Source organism: Enhydra lutris, unplaced genomic scaffold (genome assembly GCF_002288905.1).
Source record: "Enhydra lutris kenyoni isolate GAN:26980312 unplaced genomic scaffold, ASM228890v2 scaffoldscaffold9, whole genome shotgun sequence".
Lineage (NCBI taxonomy): Eukaryota > Metazoa > Chordata > Mammalia > Carnivora > Mustelidae > Enhydra > Enhydra lutris.
Window position 1 is genome coordinate 58,743,160 of NW_019154093.1, and position 18,800 is coordinate 58,761,959.

Sequence of the window (18,800 nt, forward strand, 5' to 3'; positions counted from 1 at the left end):
TTTTAATTTAAATTCAATTAATTAATATATAATGTTATTTTATATAGTACCTAAACATGATACAACCAATGACCATGCAAAGATAAATGAGAAAGATGGTATGCAAAAATATGATACTGTCGTAGGATTCCCTTGGCTGAGTTAAGAACTTGCTGCTCTTGCTTATTGGAGTCCCATGAACAATTTTAGTAAAAGGAAAGAGGAAGTTGAATTTGTGTGAAATCTCTGGGAATGTATGTCCAAGAGATGAACTACCGACAGGTCTTCCAAAAGGTAATGAAATATTGGTTTCTGACTCTTCCAAAAAGTCATAGGAGAGATCCTGTTAGCCTTCCTTATCCTAAAAACGACTAAGGAATTGAAGTTGCAGCAAAATCTTATAGAGGCTAGCCATTCAGTTCTATTTCTCAGAAAGTGCAACCTAGAAGTTGTCTAATTCATGTTAAAAGACAGAATTGAAACTATGCTTCCTATTTCACCAAAAATAAAAAAAATTCTCAATGAAGTTCATAAAACTAACATCAAGAAGCAAATCTAACTTCCTGCTTTCATTTGTCCTCTATAGTTACCATAAATTCAGGCTTAAAAAACTGAAAATTAGGTTTTTTCCTTGAATACCAGAAAATGAACAGAGTAAAGCAGTATCTCATTCTTTTGCACAAAGTAATCGAGTACTTTTCTCTTCTAAATGTGTGTGTGATCAAAAGGACACATACACACACACACTAGTGTGCACACACGCGAAATCAAACAGCTACAGAAACCAAAGTTTTTTTACTGGAAAAAATTACTGGAAATTTTATTTATTTTTTAAAAGATTTTATTCATTTATTTGAGAGAGAGAGAGAATGAGAGAGAGAGCATGAGAAGGGGGAGGGTCAGAGGAAGAAGCAGAGTCCCCACTGAGCAGGGAGCCCCACGAGGCTGGGCTGGATCCCAAGACTCTAAGATCATGACCTGAGCCAAAGGCAGTTGCTTAACCAACTGAGCCACCCAGGTGCCAATGACTGGAAATTTTAAATGCACTTCTAAGTACTCCTGTCAAGTTAAGAAATCTTATTAGATAAAATGTGAAAATAAATGACAAGGAAAATATGCTGTAAAAACTGTTAAAATAGAGAAGTTTGACAAAATTGGCAAGGAAAAGATAATGGCACCAAAAAAAATTACTATGAAGTACTGAACATAATTTTAGGTATAGAAGAGATTTTTTTGAAATCAGGAAATACTCTGATTTTTTATACTATTTCAAACTGTTAGCGTGTTTGGGTTGCTCAGTCGCCATCTGCCTTCAGCTCAGGTCTTGCTTGATCTCAGATGTTAGGATCAAGCCCCACATTGGGCTCCCTGCTCAGTGGGGAGTCTGCTTCTCAGTCTCCCTCTCTCCCTCAAATAAATAAAATCTTTAAAATTTTTTTAAATAATAAAAAATAAAGCATATACTATTTCGTACTGGTTTCATATTGATTTTTAAATATAGTGGCAATTAACTTCTTAAAGGAAACAGAACATTCCCTGAAAGATGTCATCTATTATAGCTGGTTTAAGAAGAAAGCAAAAGTCTAAATAGAACTATTATAATGAAAGCTTAAAATATACACTCCCATTTACCCTTACACACACACACACACACACACACACACACACACACACACACCCAAATGAGCTCTATCAAACATTCGGGGAACGTATAATCTCAATCTTTCACAAATTGTTCCAGAAAACAGAAAAAGAGGAAATGCTCTCCTATTCATTTTGAAATGAGTTAAACCTTGATATCAAAACGACTTATGAGTAGTATAAGAAAGAAACGTTAAAAGCATAAATGCAACAATCCCAAATAAAGTTCCGCAAACCAAATCAGTAACATAGATTTTCAAAATAACCCAGTTGAGGGGTGCCTGGGTGGCTCAACGGGTTAAAAGCCTCTGCCTCCGGCTCAGGTCATGATCCCAGAGTCCTGGGATTGGGCTCGGCAGGGAGCCTGCTTCCCCACCCCACCCCCCACTCTCTCTCTGCCTGACTCTCTGCCTACTTGTGAGCTCTGTCAAAAAAATAAATAAAATCTTAAAAAAAAAATAACCCAGTTGAGGTTTATTCCGCCCCCCAGCAATACAAGGATAATTTAACATTAGAAAATCTATAAATGTCATTCACCACACTGACAAAGTAAAGAATAAAAGCCATCAGATTTAGAAATTAGAAATTAGAAATTAACACTTTTCTCAATGGATGCCCCCATATCATAGAATAAAATTAAATATGCAGACACACAAGCAGAAGTTCTTACCAAATAGAAATAGAAATTCTTAACCTGATTTTTAAAAAAGATTTTATTTATTTATTTGACAGAGAGAGATGATAAGTAGACAAAGAGGAAGGCAGAGAGAGAGGGGGAAGCAGGCTCCCTGCTGAGCAGAGACCGCCCCCCCCCCCACCCCATGCGGGGCTTGATCCCAGGACCCTGAGATCATGGAGCCAAAAGTAAAGGCTTAACCCACTGAGCCACCCAGGCGCCCCCTTAACCTGATTTTTAAAAAGTTGTCTACCAAAACCTACCCAACGTATCAAATGAAATTACGAAAAATTAAAAGCATTTCCCTGGAAGTATAAGACAAGGATGTCTCCTATTCTGTCTTTGTTCAATACAACCTTGTCTTGTGCAGCAAGTCAAGGAGAGTATGTTAGAAAGACCAAACAAGGGGCACCTGGGTGGCCCGGCATCAAGCTCCCCGCTCCACAGGAAGCCTGCTTCTCCTTCTCCCACTGCTCCGGCTGGTGTTCCTGCTCTCGCTCTCTCTCTCTCTGTCAAATAAATAAAGTAAAATAAAATAAAATAACCAAACAAAGCTATAATCATTTGCGTATTTTATGACTATCTTACATAGAAAATCTGAAATATCCACAACAAGCTAAAAAGAAGTTTCGGCAAAGTTACAAGACACAAAGTCAATATACAATAATAATAATAATAATAATAATAATTTTGTTCCCATATACCAGCTGCAGATAGTTAGAAAATGCAATTTAAAAAAAAAACAAAAACAAAACTACAGGGCACCTGGGTGGCTCAGTTGGTTAAAGCCTCTGTCTTCAGCTCAGGTCATGATCTCAGGGTCCTGGGATTGAGCCCCACATCGGGCTCTCTGCTCAACAGGGAGCCTGCTTCCTCCTCCCTCTCTGCCTGCCTCTGCCTACTTGTGATCTCTTTCTGCCAAATAAATAAATAAAATCTTATACAAAAATAAATAAAAAATAAAACTACAATAGCAATGAACAAATAAAAAAAATTATGCCAAAAATTAGTAAATGTTATTAAAAGATGTAAAAGAAGACCTAAATAAATGAGTAATATACCTTATTTATGGATAGAAAGGATTAATATCAAAACGATTTCCATTCCCCCCAATTAAATAATAAATGAAGTACAAATGAAAAATCCAACAGAGTTTTTCACAAGCAAGAGCCAAGATATTCCTGAAGAGAACAAAATAGTTCAGAGAGAAACCTTCCTTACTAGCTACTGAGTTTATTATAGGTTTAATTAAGATGTTGTGGAAAAAAAAAAAAAAAAGACGTGGTGACTTTGGCATACAGATAGACAAATGACCAATGGAGCAGATTACGAAACCCAGAGATAAAACCATACAGAAATAGAAACTTGACATATGACAGAGGTGGCTTTACAATTAGTGGGAAAAGGATATATGTGTAATAAATAATTTTGGAGTAATTGGTTATCTATGTGGGAAAATCTTTTAAAATTAGATTCTATTCATACCTGTATAAGTAGATTAAAAAGCTGATGAACCTGGGTGGTTCATTCAGTTGAGTGTTCAAATCTTGGTTTCAGCTCAGGTCATGATCTCAGGGTTGTAGGATCGAGCCCTGCATTTTGATATCTGCTTGTGATTCTCTCCCTCTTCCCTTTCCACTCTCACACAGATGTGTGACCATGCACATACACACACACTCTCTCTCTAATATAAATAAATAAATAAATAAAATATTTAATAAAAACCTAATGTTATAAGCCAACATTTTAAAGTTTTTAGAAGAAAATTATAGGGAATGAGCTTATGACCACCAATCTGGGAAGAGTTTTTTATTTAGGATATAAAAAGCATAAACCACAACCAGAAGACTGATGTATTTGACTACAATAATACACACACACAAAAACAAATCTTTCCTTCAACCAAAACAAAAAGGCAAGCTACAGACTGGGAGATGTGGGCAACACATTTAAACTTGCAGAACAGTGAGTGCTTGGAACGCATTTTAAAATATAAGTTGATATGAGACGCCTGGGTGGCTCAGGTGATGATCTCAGAGTCATGGGATGAAACTTCATGTTGGGCTCTGTGTTCAGGAGGGAGTCTGCTTCCCCAGCCTGCCACTGCTCTTCCCTTGACCATGCTCTGTCTTTTTCTCAAATAAATAAGTAAAATCTTTAAAAAATAAAATAAAATATAAATTGATGTAAAACAAACAACCCAGCTGAAAATGGATAAAGAACATGAACAGGCATTTCACAGGAAAGGAAAGCTGTAAGGCCATAAACTTATGAAAGGATACTCAACCCCACTAGAAATCAGGAAATGCAAATTACAATAACATTTCACTTCCATCTGATTGGCAAACATTTTTAAAGTCTGACAATACCAAATGTTGGTAAAGTGCGGAGAAATAGGAATTTTCCTACATTATTGGTCAGAATGTAAATTGGTAAAACCACTTTGGAAAGCAATTTGATAATATCCATCATTTCCACTCCCAGGAATATACCCTAAAGAATCTTGCTCACAGGAGATATGTGAAAGATTGCTTACTTCAGAATTTTGTGTAATAGGAAAATTGGAAATAACCAAAACTCTCCCAACAGGAGCATACAAAAGTAATCGCCAAGTACTCATACAATGGAATTCTTTATGCAGCAGTTAGATAAAGGAACAAAACTGCATGTACCAAATGGACAAATCTCAAAAAGTGTTGAGTGAAAAAAAAGGTAAGGTGGCAGAAGGATACATAACTATGATACAATAAAATACAATATGGTACAATACAATACAATATGGTACAATACAATACTAAATAGTATTATATGTAGTTTACGGTAATATGTGTAAGTAAAGGTATAAAAATAGTCATGGCGATGGTATGTACCTATTTCGGTATAGTGGATGCCTCTGACAAGAGAAGAAAGGGAAAAAGGTTAGGAAGGAACATATTCCACCAAGATATTCAGCCATGTCTGTAATATTTTGTTTAAAAAATAAACCCTGGGGGTGCCTGGGTGACTCAGTGGGTTAAGCCTCTGCCTTCGGCTCTGGTCATGATCTCAGGATCCTGGGATCGAGCCCCACATCGGGCTCTCTGCTCAGCAGGAAGCCTGCTTCCCCCCCCCCCCCCGCCTGCCTCTATGCCTACTTGGGATCTCTCTCTCTGTCAAAAACAACAACAACAACAACAACAACAACAACCAGACTTTAAATAAATAAATAAATAAAAATAAAAAATAAACCCTAAAGTAAACATGGCAGAATTATGTTTATTATATTATTTGTTATTTCTCATATGTTTGAAATGTTTTATTTAAAAAGTGAGTAACTTCAAAGTAAAATTGGGAAATATATTAATGATTGATAAAATCCTAATAAAAATACATTTCAATAAAATGTAATCATTAGAACTATCAAAATTCTCATTGTAAAATATAGACATTTCAGTTTTAAGTATATGTCCATATTATAAATAAATATGAGTTATCTAGACATAAACTGCAAATTACCCTGATCATGGGGTTTAAAACATAAAATCTAAATATACACACACATGGGTAAAGATTGAAAAGCAGCACTAAAAATAAAATAAATATAAACTTTTAAGCTAGAAGGGTTTGGGGTGAAATTTCTTTCATTTTTTAATTTTTAAAATCTGACTTCGTAAAGAAAATGTTGCTAAAATAAGTGTATTATGTACTTTCTGAAAAGTTTTTTCCATAGAAATAATATAGCTGCAGAGATTTAAACAACAGTTCTCTAGAAACGTACAGTACAAGGTAGTCAGGTCCTTTCAGGCCTTCTTCTAAATTCTCTTCTTTCTGTTAAATTATCAGGTTAAACAAACAGGAACACAACAAAATGATGTGTGTCAAATCACTATCGCCACCCAATTTTTCAAGGGCGACGGCAACTCAAGAATTTACCTGGGAGTGGTGATACTTTGCTATGCCTTTAATTAAGGTGGGCCTTTTAAAACTCAATTGTTCCATTCGTGTCTCAAATCAATCAGATGAAATTCACCTTTTACGTGGCCTGAATCCTGATAGCTCGGCACACTTGATAGGTAATTTAATCATCTCTGGTGTAGATGAATGCAAACTCAAATTAGCTAGTGAAAGAGCTGGTCTTCTCTGAGATAGCTGTGCTTTTCCACTTTTATGCAAGAGCTGAGCTTCACCAACTGGCTAGCTGGAGGTGTTATTAAAAATTTAGTGAAAGAAACAAAGGTGTGCTCTGGTGTCTCTTGTTACCCTTTCTACTGTTACTCCGGCAGACAAAAGGCATAGAGCCTGCCTCATGAATAATGTGACACGGAATATTCACGATCTATTTTTAATGGAGTCAGGTAATAACGTTAAAAGAGATATTTGCAATCTTCAAATTTCACACGGTAACAGTCACAGTAATTTGTTTTGATTCTGAACTGAGGATATCAGGATGTGGTTTTTTTCCCCTAAAAAGGCATACTGTTAACATCAAAATTACAACTTCTCATTATAGCATAAACAAGGATTATGAAAATGGCCCAGAAGTTCTATGTCATAAGAGAAGGATAGGACAGATAACTAGATTTCAATCAGTCTACTTACCTCTCGATGCAAGTTCTCTACTTTTCAAACCAGGTCGGAAATAATCAACTAGTGTGCACAGTGAATTCTGTGGGAAGGATGTTTTGTGATCTTTATTCATTGGGAATTTTGTTTCCCAGGACACTAGGAAGAGGTTCATGGATGCTGTACTGTTTCACCCATCAGTTCTGGAAAATTATCTTAAACTGCATTATAAACAAATTTAAATTTTGAATGACAGTAAACTGACATGGAAAGACATGGTGTTGAAAACCAGGTGAACACAACCAAGGACTGAGATTTGGAGAGAATGGAGAAAAGCAGTGTCGAAGCCCCCTCACCCACCAGCTCAAGCGAGTCCTATGTTCATTTGGTTTCCTAAAGTCTCAAGCCAATTTCTCTTCCGATTGTGCTCTAGAAAGCAGACGTGGGTAAAGACTTGACTGTCAAGATGAAACAGGATTTTATTTTCTTTGCTTATTTACCTATTATCTCAGCAAATGCCTACTGATCTCCTATTGTGTGCCAGGCACTGTTCTGGGAGCTAAAGATTCAGCAGTGACCCAATAAATAAACCTCTACAGGACACGGTGCTCACTGCTGTGTCGCCACCACCTAGAACAGTGCCAGGCACATGTTAGGTACTTAGTCAATATGTGTGAAGTTGATTTGAATTGAAATGGACAGTCTACTCATGGTCACCATTGAACCATGCATAGCTTGGCTGGGAGATGTTAGAATGAGCACAGGTAGTCAGCATATAGGTCAGGACCTTATTCCTTTATTCTGGTTTCATTCTCATAAAGGACTGATTCATGCAAGAAACTCCCACAGGTGGGATAGAGCCAGAAATAACCCAAATTCCAATTTTACTGCCCCTGATGGGTCTTTAGATTGAGACTTGCCTTAGGTGAGGCAACTAACCAGTATCATATACTTTCTCTCCCTTCCAGTCTCAACAGAATCAAATAGTCAGAGTTGGATTGGAATGACAGAATCATATCCACATTTTATGGTCAAGGAAATTGGAAGCAGGGAGGCCAAAGAAGGTGCCTAAGTCACACAACATATTGGTGACAGAGCTTTGACTACCACTCAATTTCTGGACCTAAGACCTGTGATTTCTTTGTCTGGAGCCATCTGGCCCGTTAAAAAAAAAAAAAAAAAAAAAAAACCCAAACCCACCTACCCACCAACCAACCAAGAAAAGCAGCCCTAAGTCCTCAGAAGCACCTGTGTTCATGTGGACCCACTAGTGACTTTATAAGGTAGGAGCTTAGTTTTGTATACCTAGTTTTTCTGTTGAGAAAGAAAGGATCTTAGAGGTATAGAAAGAGAAAGCAAATGAAAATCGGAGCAATTGGATTTTACTCTCTTCTGGATATTGGCTTGTCTGCTTTGCTTTTAATACCCCACTGTGGTTTCTTTCAGTGCCAACTCCTGCTACAGACTAAAACAAAGGTCTTTCCCAAATTCCCTGCCTAAAGGAAAAGCAATAGGTCGGAGTCTTAATACTTTATTAACTTAAAACGTCATTCTAATAAATACGTATTAACAAACATAATGCACTCCAGAAGATCTAAAAACATTTACAAACCTCATCGAAGTAAAAATACCACTTTTTTTCTTTATAGTACACATGAAGGGTCACTCCACATGCCTGCCAGCTTAGACGTCTTAAAAACACCAGCTTAACAGTAAAAAACTGAATATACACACAGATCTTGGAAGTATCTCTTCAGCTATTTTGTTGTTGTTTATGTTTGATAAAATCCAAACGTGTCAGAAAAGAAGAGTCAAGATTTTGTTTGGTCTTCTCTGAATTCCTTAGGAGGGAAAAAACAGATTCAGTCACTTGGGGGTTCAACTGTTAGCTTTTGAGGGCGGGGGCACAGCCGTAACTTTAATCTCTGGCTCCCCAGTGCCTAACACAGGCCTGGGACCTGGTGGTCAGTAAACACCCCTGGGTGAGGGGATGGGATCTTGTCCAGAGGTGGTGTTCTATCCTTCCGCCTCCAGTGATGGAGCCTTCACAAGCCTCCTGCAGAGAGGACTCTCCTCTCCTCTCCTCTCACCAACAAGTCCATGTTTCTTCTGCTCCTGCCTGCAGCAGGCTGCCCAGGGTACTTTGTAATTTCAAAAGTATGAAGCTCCTTCCCCACATCATTTCCTGAACCAGTCTTCAAGTAGAAGAATTGATTCCTCCAAGATTGATAGGCAGCACCCAGTAGAAAGGGGTTAACAGACTCCCCAGAAAGAAAAAAAAAATAACACTCATTTTTCATTCTAGATAAAAGCATTAGCATGTGTCCACCTTGTAAATGATGACTTCTCCTCCACACAAGTATCTGGGGTGGGGCAAGAGGAGGGAAAAAATTCGAAGGCCTTTCCTGTCTGTGGAGCAGGGCTGGGAATGGGAAGAACTGCGGGGCCCGAGATTTGAGCTGATCCCCTCTTGACTTTGAGGCTTCAGGTGTCCGGGAGCCTATTCGACATGCCCAAAGCCCAGTCAGTCATTTGGTTCCCGCTCTGGGCTGAACTTTGAAAAGGTAACTTAACCCTTCTTGCAGTTCCTGGAAGTGAGGTGAAGGGGCTCACCCTGCTGGGAGCTCTGGACGGGACTGGAGGGCCCGAGAAGTCAGACGTGGACGGTGGCAAGCGGGGAGGCTGCCCTCCGTAGTGTTGTGTAACTGCTGCTTGCAGCCGGCCAGGGCCCTCATTTGAGCCCATGCTGGGTTTCCCGGTGCCGCCTGAGGTCCACCTTCCTCTGGAAGCCCTTCCCACACAGGTCACAGCCAAAGGGCTTGAAGCCTGTGTGCTTACGGCTATGGGTGATGAGGTTGGAGCTCTGGCTGAATGCCTTCCCACACACCTGGCATTTGTGGGGCTTTTCACCTGCGAGGAATGGAGGAGGGGGGGGAGTGTGAGTTTACGTGAAGCTGGAGGGGACTCACTGTGGCCCACACGCTCTTGGCAGCAGCTGGCTGCATCACAGTCTGAGGCCTTCAAGCGACTTGGAGGGTGACGTGTGGCAATCAAGTCCTGGGAAGTCACGGATGCACCAGGTGAAAGGGAGACTTTCTGAGTGTGGGCTCCCAGCAAAAGACCTCAAACCGTTTCCTGCTAAACGGAAACAGCAAAGGCCACGTGCCCAGACTCACAGCTGAATCCACCCTGGCAAGACACCCCTGACTTTAGAAGCAGAGAGCACCCGCAGCAGATGTTCAATGTGGGGGTGGGGGCCATGTGACTCTGCTCTAATTCAGAGGAAGTTTTCAAATCTGTGTTTCCAAGTGGGTGTTGGTTTGTATGGACCAGTGAGCCTGCACTCTTTCTTGCTCTTGAAGGACAATAGAATGTATCTGAAGCATAGACATGTTTCAAAGTCTTATTTTTAAAAATCCACATTTGGGTCACAAATAATTTCTTAAATAGTGGATCCTTTCCAACTTGATTTTACTTTCTTTTTATAAGGATTCTTTATATTCTAGCAAGACTTCACCATAAATTAATAAGTAACAAAGAGAAAAAGTTTAGGGGGCGCCTGGGTGGTTTGGTTGGTTGAGCCTCCAACTCTTGGTTTCAGTTCAGGTCATGATCTCAGGGTCATGAGATCAAGTCCCCTTTCTGGCTCTGTCCTCAGCACAGAGTCTGCCTGAGATTCTTTCCCTCTTCCTCTTCCTACCCGCCCCCCACCCTCCCTTTCTTTCTCTCCCAAATAAATAAATAAAAATCTTAAAAAAAAAAAAAAAGGAAAGGAAAGTTTTTGTCTTCCCCCACCCCCCAATTCATGTGCTGTTTAATATTTGGGTAAATAGCATAAATTTCCAAAAAGCCTCAGCATGGCATTACTGTCAGAGTTTGGTCTTAGAAAAGTGCACAAAATAGATGAGGTTTGTTTTTGAGGAAACTTCTGTCCCTCTTGCTGTGCCTCTTTCTGTCTTCATGCTTCTGATTTCTTTGATAAGGAACCACCCATCAAAACTTAGCTTATCCCTTTAGGATCAAACAAATCTGAGAAACTAATTCTAGCTATGAGGTAAATGCTTGATAAAAACTTAATGTTTCATTGAGTCATGATCCTAGTTGCATTTTGGTAAGGGTCTTGAATACTTTTACTTAAAAGGAGTGAGTTACAAGGAAATTTCAGGTAAGGGGTCATGATTAAAGTAAGATATTTTTCTGGGTTTTCTAAAGGGATATCTACACTGCCCAAACATATTTATAAGCATCAAATGTAGGTGTTTGGAACACACTGAAATTTGTTTTGAATCCTATTCATATTCCGGAATAAAATAAAATTCTGGGTCTCTTGTACTTGTCTTATTTACTATTAAAGAGACTGCTCCTGGCATAAAAACTCCCACTGATATACAATCAAAATGTTAGAGAAAGATCCCAGGATTAGAATACAGAGTATTCCATGGCCCTAATATTTACTCTCAGTCTGATCTTTAGTAAATCATTTCATCATCATGGTTTCATCACCCTAAGGTTACTTACTGGGGTGGGAGTGAAGATCAAAAGAAGGGATGGGGTGCCTAGGTGGCTCAGTGAGTTAAGCGTCTGACTCAGGTCATGATCACAGGGTCCTGGGATCAAGCCACATGTTTGGCTCAGCAGGGAGTCGGCTTGTCCACCTCCCAACCCCACCATGCCCTTTGTCTCTCTCTCAAATAAATGACTAAAATCTTATAAAGGGGAGGGATAGATTTTTTTTAAAGAAGGAATAGGTTTCAAAGCAGTTTGTAAATTATGAAGTATCATAATAGGTAAAGAATTACCATTATTATGGCATGAACTTGCTGATATTTCGAAAAAGGCAGTAAGTGAACAGAAGCTTTCTACATCTAACTCGAATAACTCTGAAAATAGAAAACAGTAAGTCTTCAAGATAATAGATATTAGAGGTCAGAAAGACCTGAATTTAAGTCCTGGCCCTGCCGCTTGCTGTCAGGGCCAGGGCCCTGGACAGGTTACCCAACCCTTCTGTGCCTCACTTTCCCCAGCTCTAGAATGGGGATAAGGAATAGTCCCTATCTCCCAGAGTTCTTGTGAGCATAAAATGAGATAATACATTTTAAAAATGCTTAGCAGACAGCTTAGTAATATTTATCCTGGTTTTTTCCTCCTCAATCAGAGTAAGCTCTTAGACTGCAAGAAATTCAGCCAGGAGACCACACATAATGCCTCCTGCTCCCCTAAAAGGCTGGGAGGGAGCCCTGGGGAAAGACTTCACTTTCTGGAGCTTAGTATTTCACCCAGAGCAGGCAGCAGTTGGAGCAGCAGCTAAACTAGAGGAAAATAGTCTTTGCAAAGATGGAGAACCTGAGGTTGACCAGCTGAGTGGTTCTTCAAATGCAGCCCCACACCAAGTCCCCTCTGGGGAGAACCTTGTATGTAAATGAATCTAAGAGAATCTGCCCCCTTGTTTTCTTGAACACAATGCAGTGATTAACCCCGTCTAGAAGGCCTCATCTACCACTCAATCTGTAGCCAGAGTATCACAGCAAAGGTGAATTATATTGGCGTCAGGGGGAAGAACAATGCTCTTCCATGCCAGCCTTCACCAGGTGTTTTCAGACAAGCCAAGGGCCTTCAGCTTACCAGTGTGGATGAAGGTGTGTTTTTTCATGTCTGACTTCTGGTGGAACCTCTTGCCACAGTACTGACAAGGGTAGGGTCGGGTGTCTGAGTGGATGAGCAAGTGTGTGGACAACGTAGATGACCTCTTGAAGCTCTTGCCACAGATCTTACAGTCAAAGCTGCGTTCCTGTGGGTAGAAAGACGTGGCATTCCTATTGTAGTCATGAAGGCTGCCATCTTCTTCACCACTACATCAACCACAAAATCCCCCAAACCAGGGCTCCCCCTTCCTTCAGGCTCCCCTTTCACTTAGCCTGCCCCATCTTCCCTCTCCCCAGATTTATTTCCAGCCTTTGCTCTCCCCACCCCAGCCTCTTTCCCTTTAACACTTTTTCTACCCAAACACTTTTCACCCACAACCCTCCACACCCCACAGCAAAAAAGTATCCCCACCCTGCTTTTTTGACACCCATTTACAAACACTTCTCCACCCTCCTCAACAGGGGGTTTAGATCTCAGTCACTTGAGACCACCGCCCCCTCCAGCTCCTGTTGAGATGGAAAAATAGTACTCTTTTTAGTAAATAAATCTCTGTAAGTAAGCATTTGCTTGTCATAGTTACTTGTGTACTTAATTGCTTATCTACCCTCTGTCACTCAACTAAACTGAAAAATTCCGGAGTGGCACCCTGTCAGGGACGCGGTGTGTTATAGGAGCCTAGCAGCTGGAAGCTGCACAACAAATACTAATAAAGGACTGCATGAAGTAATGGCAGGACAGATATGCTACTGGACGCTCTAAATGAGCGAACATGCCTTCTTTTCAGTTGGGAGGGGTCAATAAAGATTAAGTGACAGCCATTTAGTGAAAAGACTCCAGACAAAAAAATCCAGAGCTGGGGCGCCTGGATGGCTCAGTGGGTTAAGCCTCTGCCTTCGGCTCAGGAGATGATCTCTCGGTCCTAGGATCGAGTCCGCCATAGGGCTCTCTGCTCGGGGAGCCTGCTTCCTCCTCTCTCTCTCTCTGTCTGCCTCTCTGCCTACTTGTGATCTCTCTCTCTCTGTCAAATAAATAAATAAGATCTTTAAAACACACACACACACACAAAAACCCAGAGCTAATAAATCTGATATATCCGCAGCAAGAGGGCTTAGAAACCCTCCTCAAACCCAGAGTAGAGATCTGGATCACCCTCTGGAGGCTTAACAATGATGCAACACCAAACTCCAGGGCTGCCTCGAAGGCGGATCCGGCCACCTTTCCTTACACACCTACCTCTGGGCAAAGGGACATGGTGGAGGAGACTGGGGGCAGTCCGGGGAAACCCAACGGAAAAGCTGCCAGGAGAGTGGCCGGTGCTGCACAGACAAGCAGAACACCCCGAACGCGAAAACCTGAACACGGTCGCGCGCGGCCATGCGCGCCGCGCTTACCTGCGAGTGCACGGCTTTATGCTGCTCCAGGCTCACCGCGTGCCCGAAGGTCTTGCCGCACATCTCGCATGCAAAGGGTCTCGTGCCGCTGTGGGACCTGCGCACGTGCACCTCGAGCCCGTGCGGCGTGGAGAACACCTGAGGCGGGTGGGGCCGGGGAGAAGGCCGCTGAGAGGGGCCAAGGGGCGCGGGCCGGGGGCACGGGCGCGGGGCCGACAAAGCCAGGCGCGCGAGAGCCTCACCTTGCTGCACTTGATGCACTTGTAGGAGCCGCCGCCCAGCAGCAGGCGGGTGCACAGCAGTTCCGACTCCACCTTGACGCCAGCGCCCTTGTCCGCGTGCAGCCCGTGGCCGCGCTCCGAGTACAGCCCTCCTGCCGCCGCCGCCGGCCGCTCGTACAACCCTGCCGCCGCGGGCCCGAAGTCGCCGTACAGCCCCAGGCCCGCGCCGCCCGCAGCGCCGCCTCCTGCGCTGCCTGCCCCAGGCGCCCCGGCCCCTGCGCCGCCCGCAGCCCGCTCGGGGCCGTAGAGCGCCGCGGGGTGGCCTGGCTCCGGGGCGCGCTCGCAGAAGAGGCCCAGGCCGGCGCCGCGCTCTAGGGCGGCGCACGGCCGGTAGCTGTGCACCAGATGCCGCAGGTCAGAACCCGCCAGACCGCTCCAGGAGTACGGCTTGAAGGGCAGGGGGAAGGGCTGGGCTTCGTCCAGCGACGGGCACGCCGACTTCTCCGAGGCTGTGGAGGCACAAGGGGGCGTCGGGTTAGTCTTCAGACGGCGGGACGGAGGCCGCTCGGTGGCGTCTGCCCGTCGCCGGGCACTGGCGGAGTACTCCGTGCGCCCGGCGCCGCACTAGGTGCCATAACGCCCCCAGGATAAAACGCACACCGGGCTCTGGGGCCTTGAGGATCACTGGAGGCGGCAGGGCGGCAAACGGATAATTAAAATGACATCGGTCGAGGAGATGGGTAAATTCGGCGCCAGGGGAGCGGAAGTGTTAGGAGGGTCTTTTCTGGCGGGACCCGAGCACTTCGCGGTCCCGCAGAGAAAAGCGCGCCAAGCTGTCTGTGCTGCAGAAATGTTCTGAGCTGAGCTAAGCGGGAGAAGGTGGCCACAGTTAGCGTCTGGACAGTGCTCCTACGCAGAGGACTCAGCGTCCAGCACCAACACTCTCCCGGGCCCTACAGGTTCCCATTCCGTCTTTTACTTTCCGGGATAGATGAGAAGGGAAGGAGAGGACCAATAAAATACGGCCTGGCCTAGCGAAGACATCTGTTTGAAAAACAAAAAACACAAAACGAGAAGGTGTTAACATTCCTAACAGTTATTAAATAGCCAGTGCAGGTAGCAAACGGGCAGAGGGAAGAGGGTTTGGAGCTTGAACTGCCTGCCAAATACTCCTATTCTCATTACTGTCATAGTTATATGGGGGGACCCCAAATTTCTCAGAGAATAATAACAATTTACAATTATGGTTTAGCCACCACCTGCCGGGGACATATCTTTCCCATATTCGTGGCCTTCTGCACACCCTGCCCAACGTGAATTTTTATAAAACCAAATACCCAAGCTATGCTTTCTGCATTTTGCATACGGATTTACAAATCTGTTTCCACCGCACACTCCAGGCTAGCGGTTAGTGTGACAGGCTGCACCCCAGGTTTCTGTCGGAGAGATTCTGGTGGCATCCAGTCTTGCAGGCCTTGTCCTGAACAGCCAACTAGAATCCTCCAGTCGCAGTCTCCTAGACACACTCCCTGGAGTTACGGCTTTAGCCAAGTCAATGTACTGAGTGTGGGATGGGGTTGGGGCTATCTTTTAAAACTAGTAAATGCAATCTGGAAATAACAGGCACTTGGCAGAATCTGTCTGGTTTGCGTTCTCTTTCCCTGGCCAGAACCCAAGACTTGCTCCCACCCAACGTTTGCTCAAACCTCAGCTGCTGTCTAGAAATTAAGTCAATGGCCTGGTCTCCAAGGCTGGGCCAACCCGGCAGAACGAAAACTGAAACAGGCCCCCAATCCGCACGTAGGAAGACTCAGAGAAGGGCAGAGATTTTCGTCCCGACCCGTCCTTCCCGCTTGGCGCCCAGCTCCACCAGGCCCGATGCTGAGGGAGCCAGAGGAAGTTTTAAAGACTGCCCAGTTCTCCGTTTGAGACTCAGGGATCTGGGTTTTGGGATTCCAGCTCTTTCTAAACAGTCAACTGATGAGAAAACGAAATGTCGAGGTTGCTGTCGGTCAAGACGACTTATTTATTTTCTCTCCCCAACGGTCTCCATCGAACGAATGTTAGGAATGAACAACCCGGGTCCAGCCGCCTCGGATCCAAGCAGCAAATAGTCCCAGAGAAGCCAGATGCCTCCCCCACAGGCCCTTTACCCCATGAACAAGCTCTCTCCGCTCGGAAAGACTCTCCGCCACCCATTTAACATTTCTCCACCCACAGCCTCCTCAGTTTATTCCCTGCTGCCCCGGCCCCAGAGCTCCCAACAGGTTCCTACCTGGAGACACAGAAGGCGATGGAGGCCTCCAGAAATCCTCAAACTCTGAGCTCCGGTCGCAGACGCTGCCCTCACAGCTGCCGGGGGATACGGAGGATCTCTCTGGGGCCTCAGTCAACTGTGACTCGGGGGACAGACGACCCCGGGGCTCCGTCTTCGCCCCGCCTGCGCTCGAGGTGCTGCCTGCGTTGAAGAGGGAAGATAGGAGCTCAGGCTGGGCCTGATTGGGCCCGGTGGTTCTCAAGTGGCGCCCACCAGACCGTGGCACCCCAGCGTCCTCCTCTTTTCCCAGACCTGGCGGGAGCAAAGAGGCCCTAGCATCTCGGCGACAATCCCGGAAGGCGCGCGGACAGTAGGAAACGAAAAGGCAGCAAAGGGGGTGTCAGGGTCTCCCTGCCGGGTTCCTGGGTGATGGTGTGGCGAGGCTCAGAATCTATATCCCTGGGGGCTCCGTCCGGCCCTCACACTCCGTACCTGCTCCGCCTGGCGCCAGGACATTCTCCAGGCGGAGGGAATAGTCGGGTCCCGGGGAGCGCGGCTGGTGGTAACTGTGAGCCTTCTTGCTCTTGACGAGGAACGAACGCGGCATGGTGGTCGGGCGCGCTCTCCACTCCGCTCCCTGAAGCGGCAGTCAGCCCACTGTTACCCTGAGTGCTTGCTCAGCCCCAGTTCTCCGCAGACCTGCGAGAGGAGAAGAACCGGATGGAAACTCGGGTCCGCACGTCCCGGGACCCGGGACTGGGCAGCCGGGTGGAGAGAGAGCTCCGGCTGGGAGGAGGGAGGAAGGCCCGCGGGAGGAGGGGCTTGGCCCGGCTGCGCCGCGCTCACCAGGTGGCACTCGGACAGGTGGCGCGAGCCCGCCGCCGCCGCCACAGCTGAGCGGTAAAACCCGTCCCGGGGCCCAGGCTCAGGCCTCTTCCTTCTGCCCTGCCCACACCCCTTTGGCCCCTCCCCTTCCCTAGCAAAACTCGCTCTCACAATCAAAGTCACCGGAGAGCCGATGTCCCCAACTGTCCAGTTACCCTAAACTCGATCACTCACTGCCTGCCTGGCCCTGTTTTCGGCCTGGGGAGGAGCGCAGGGACGCGCTGATCAATTTAGGGCTGGGAGATGTGTTCCTGGTGGAGGACGGAGAAGGGGCTAGGAGCCAAGCCCTCCAAGAGCCCGCTAGAAACTGGAGGGGGGTGGGATGGGAGGAGCGCACTAGGCCGGCTGAGGAGCAGGGTCGGGTGACAGCAGCAGAGGCTGAAGAAAGAAGCCAGGAGAGAAAAGGAACAGGAAGGTGGTGGGAGGGGGTATGACTGAGGACCGACCCCGGCCCCCGGTGGAGCTCGCATCCCGGTGATCTCCCTCCCTCCTCGCTCGTGCCTTACTCGAGGAAAATGTTGGTTTGGAGACGCAAGTGCGGCGGAGGCAGGCAAAGTCTGGGGCAAGACATTCCAGACCATGGAGACCTAACCTCGGAAAACCAAGTCCTAGGAAAATGCACTTTTCGTTCTGCTCACCGAAAACCTTCTTTGGGGGAAGTCGAGCCCGATTCGCGCGCGCAGGCTCTGAACGGCGCGGGGTTGGAGTCGGAGGAAAACCAACAGTTTAGCGGACCGGGAGAGCGCAGGGTGCTCCGCAGAGGCCAGAGCGCGGGGGTCCAGGCGGGGGCCTGAGAGGGAGCTAGCTGCCTGCGGCGCGGCTCTCATTAACCCCCCAATCAGTTCACCTAATCCCGGGGTCGAAACCTGAGCCGGGCGGTTAGGCGGGGCAGCGCCTCCAGCTCAGCGCGGGGCTGCTGGGGGCGGAACCAGACCGGCTCCTAGGTCTGGGGAAAACGAATTTGCCTTCCTCTCGATGGAGGCCGGGTTCACATGGGAGCGCAGGCTCTTCGGGCACAGCGGCTGTCCATGGTCTTATCTAGTTCAGAAACAAGGGTGCTGGGGTCGCAGCAAGACCCCTCGTCCTTGGCCTTCTCGAGGCTTAGGCTGCCAGATTAGGAGCAGCGTGGCTCTCAGGGCAGGATGCAGGACCTAAGTCTGCCCGTTGGCGCTCCGAGTTCAAAACGAGTTCTCAGGGACTGGTTCCCTAGAGGGCATTCCACGTCCCACTGTGGTGGGGTGCCACCTGTCCCCGTCTGAGTCCGCCCCTAAGGTCAAGGCTTGGAGGTGCTGGGGCTGCCCTAGGACGCCGTTCTGCCACCAGAGTTTCCCCTGGGCCTCTGCGTGAGCTGCCACTTCGGCCGTATAATTAGACACCACAAATGCAAAAACGAATTCCTTAGACAGCCGTGAAACTCAGAGGTAAAGGAAAATGGGGTGAAATCGTCTCGAGGGCCCTGCTGAGGTGTGGGTCTGCGTCGGCGCGAAGTCGGACGGAGTGGGGGGGAGGACGGAGGAGGAACTGTCCCCTCGGGCGCTGAGCCTGTGCTGCCTGGGACCGCGCAG

General features: G+C 46.0%; 1 protein-coding gene across 1 annotated transcript; it reads right to left on the minus strand.

Annotated features, from left to right (window-relative positions):
• Window positions 1-8,585: 8,585 nt before the first annotated feature.
• On the minus strand, window positions 8,586-16,957 carry LOC111143359 (growth factor independent 1 transcriptional repressor). Its single transcript, XM_022497051.1, has 6 exons — window positions 16,843-16,957; window positions 16,369-16,551; window positions 14,115-14,602; window positions 13,873-14,010; window positions 12,461-12,626; window positions 8,586-9,748 (listed from the first exon to the last, which is right to left on the minus strand). The coding sequence occupies exons 1-6, from the start codon at window positions 16,955-16,957 to the stop codon at window positions 9,570-9,572; spliced, it is 1,269 nt and encodes a 422-aa protein (XP_022352759.1). The 3' UTR covers window positions 8,586-9,569.
• Between the last annotated feature and the right edge of the window lie 1,843 nt (window positions 16,958-18,800).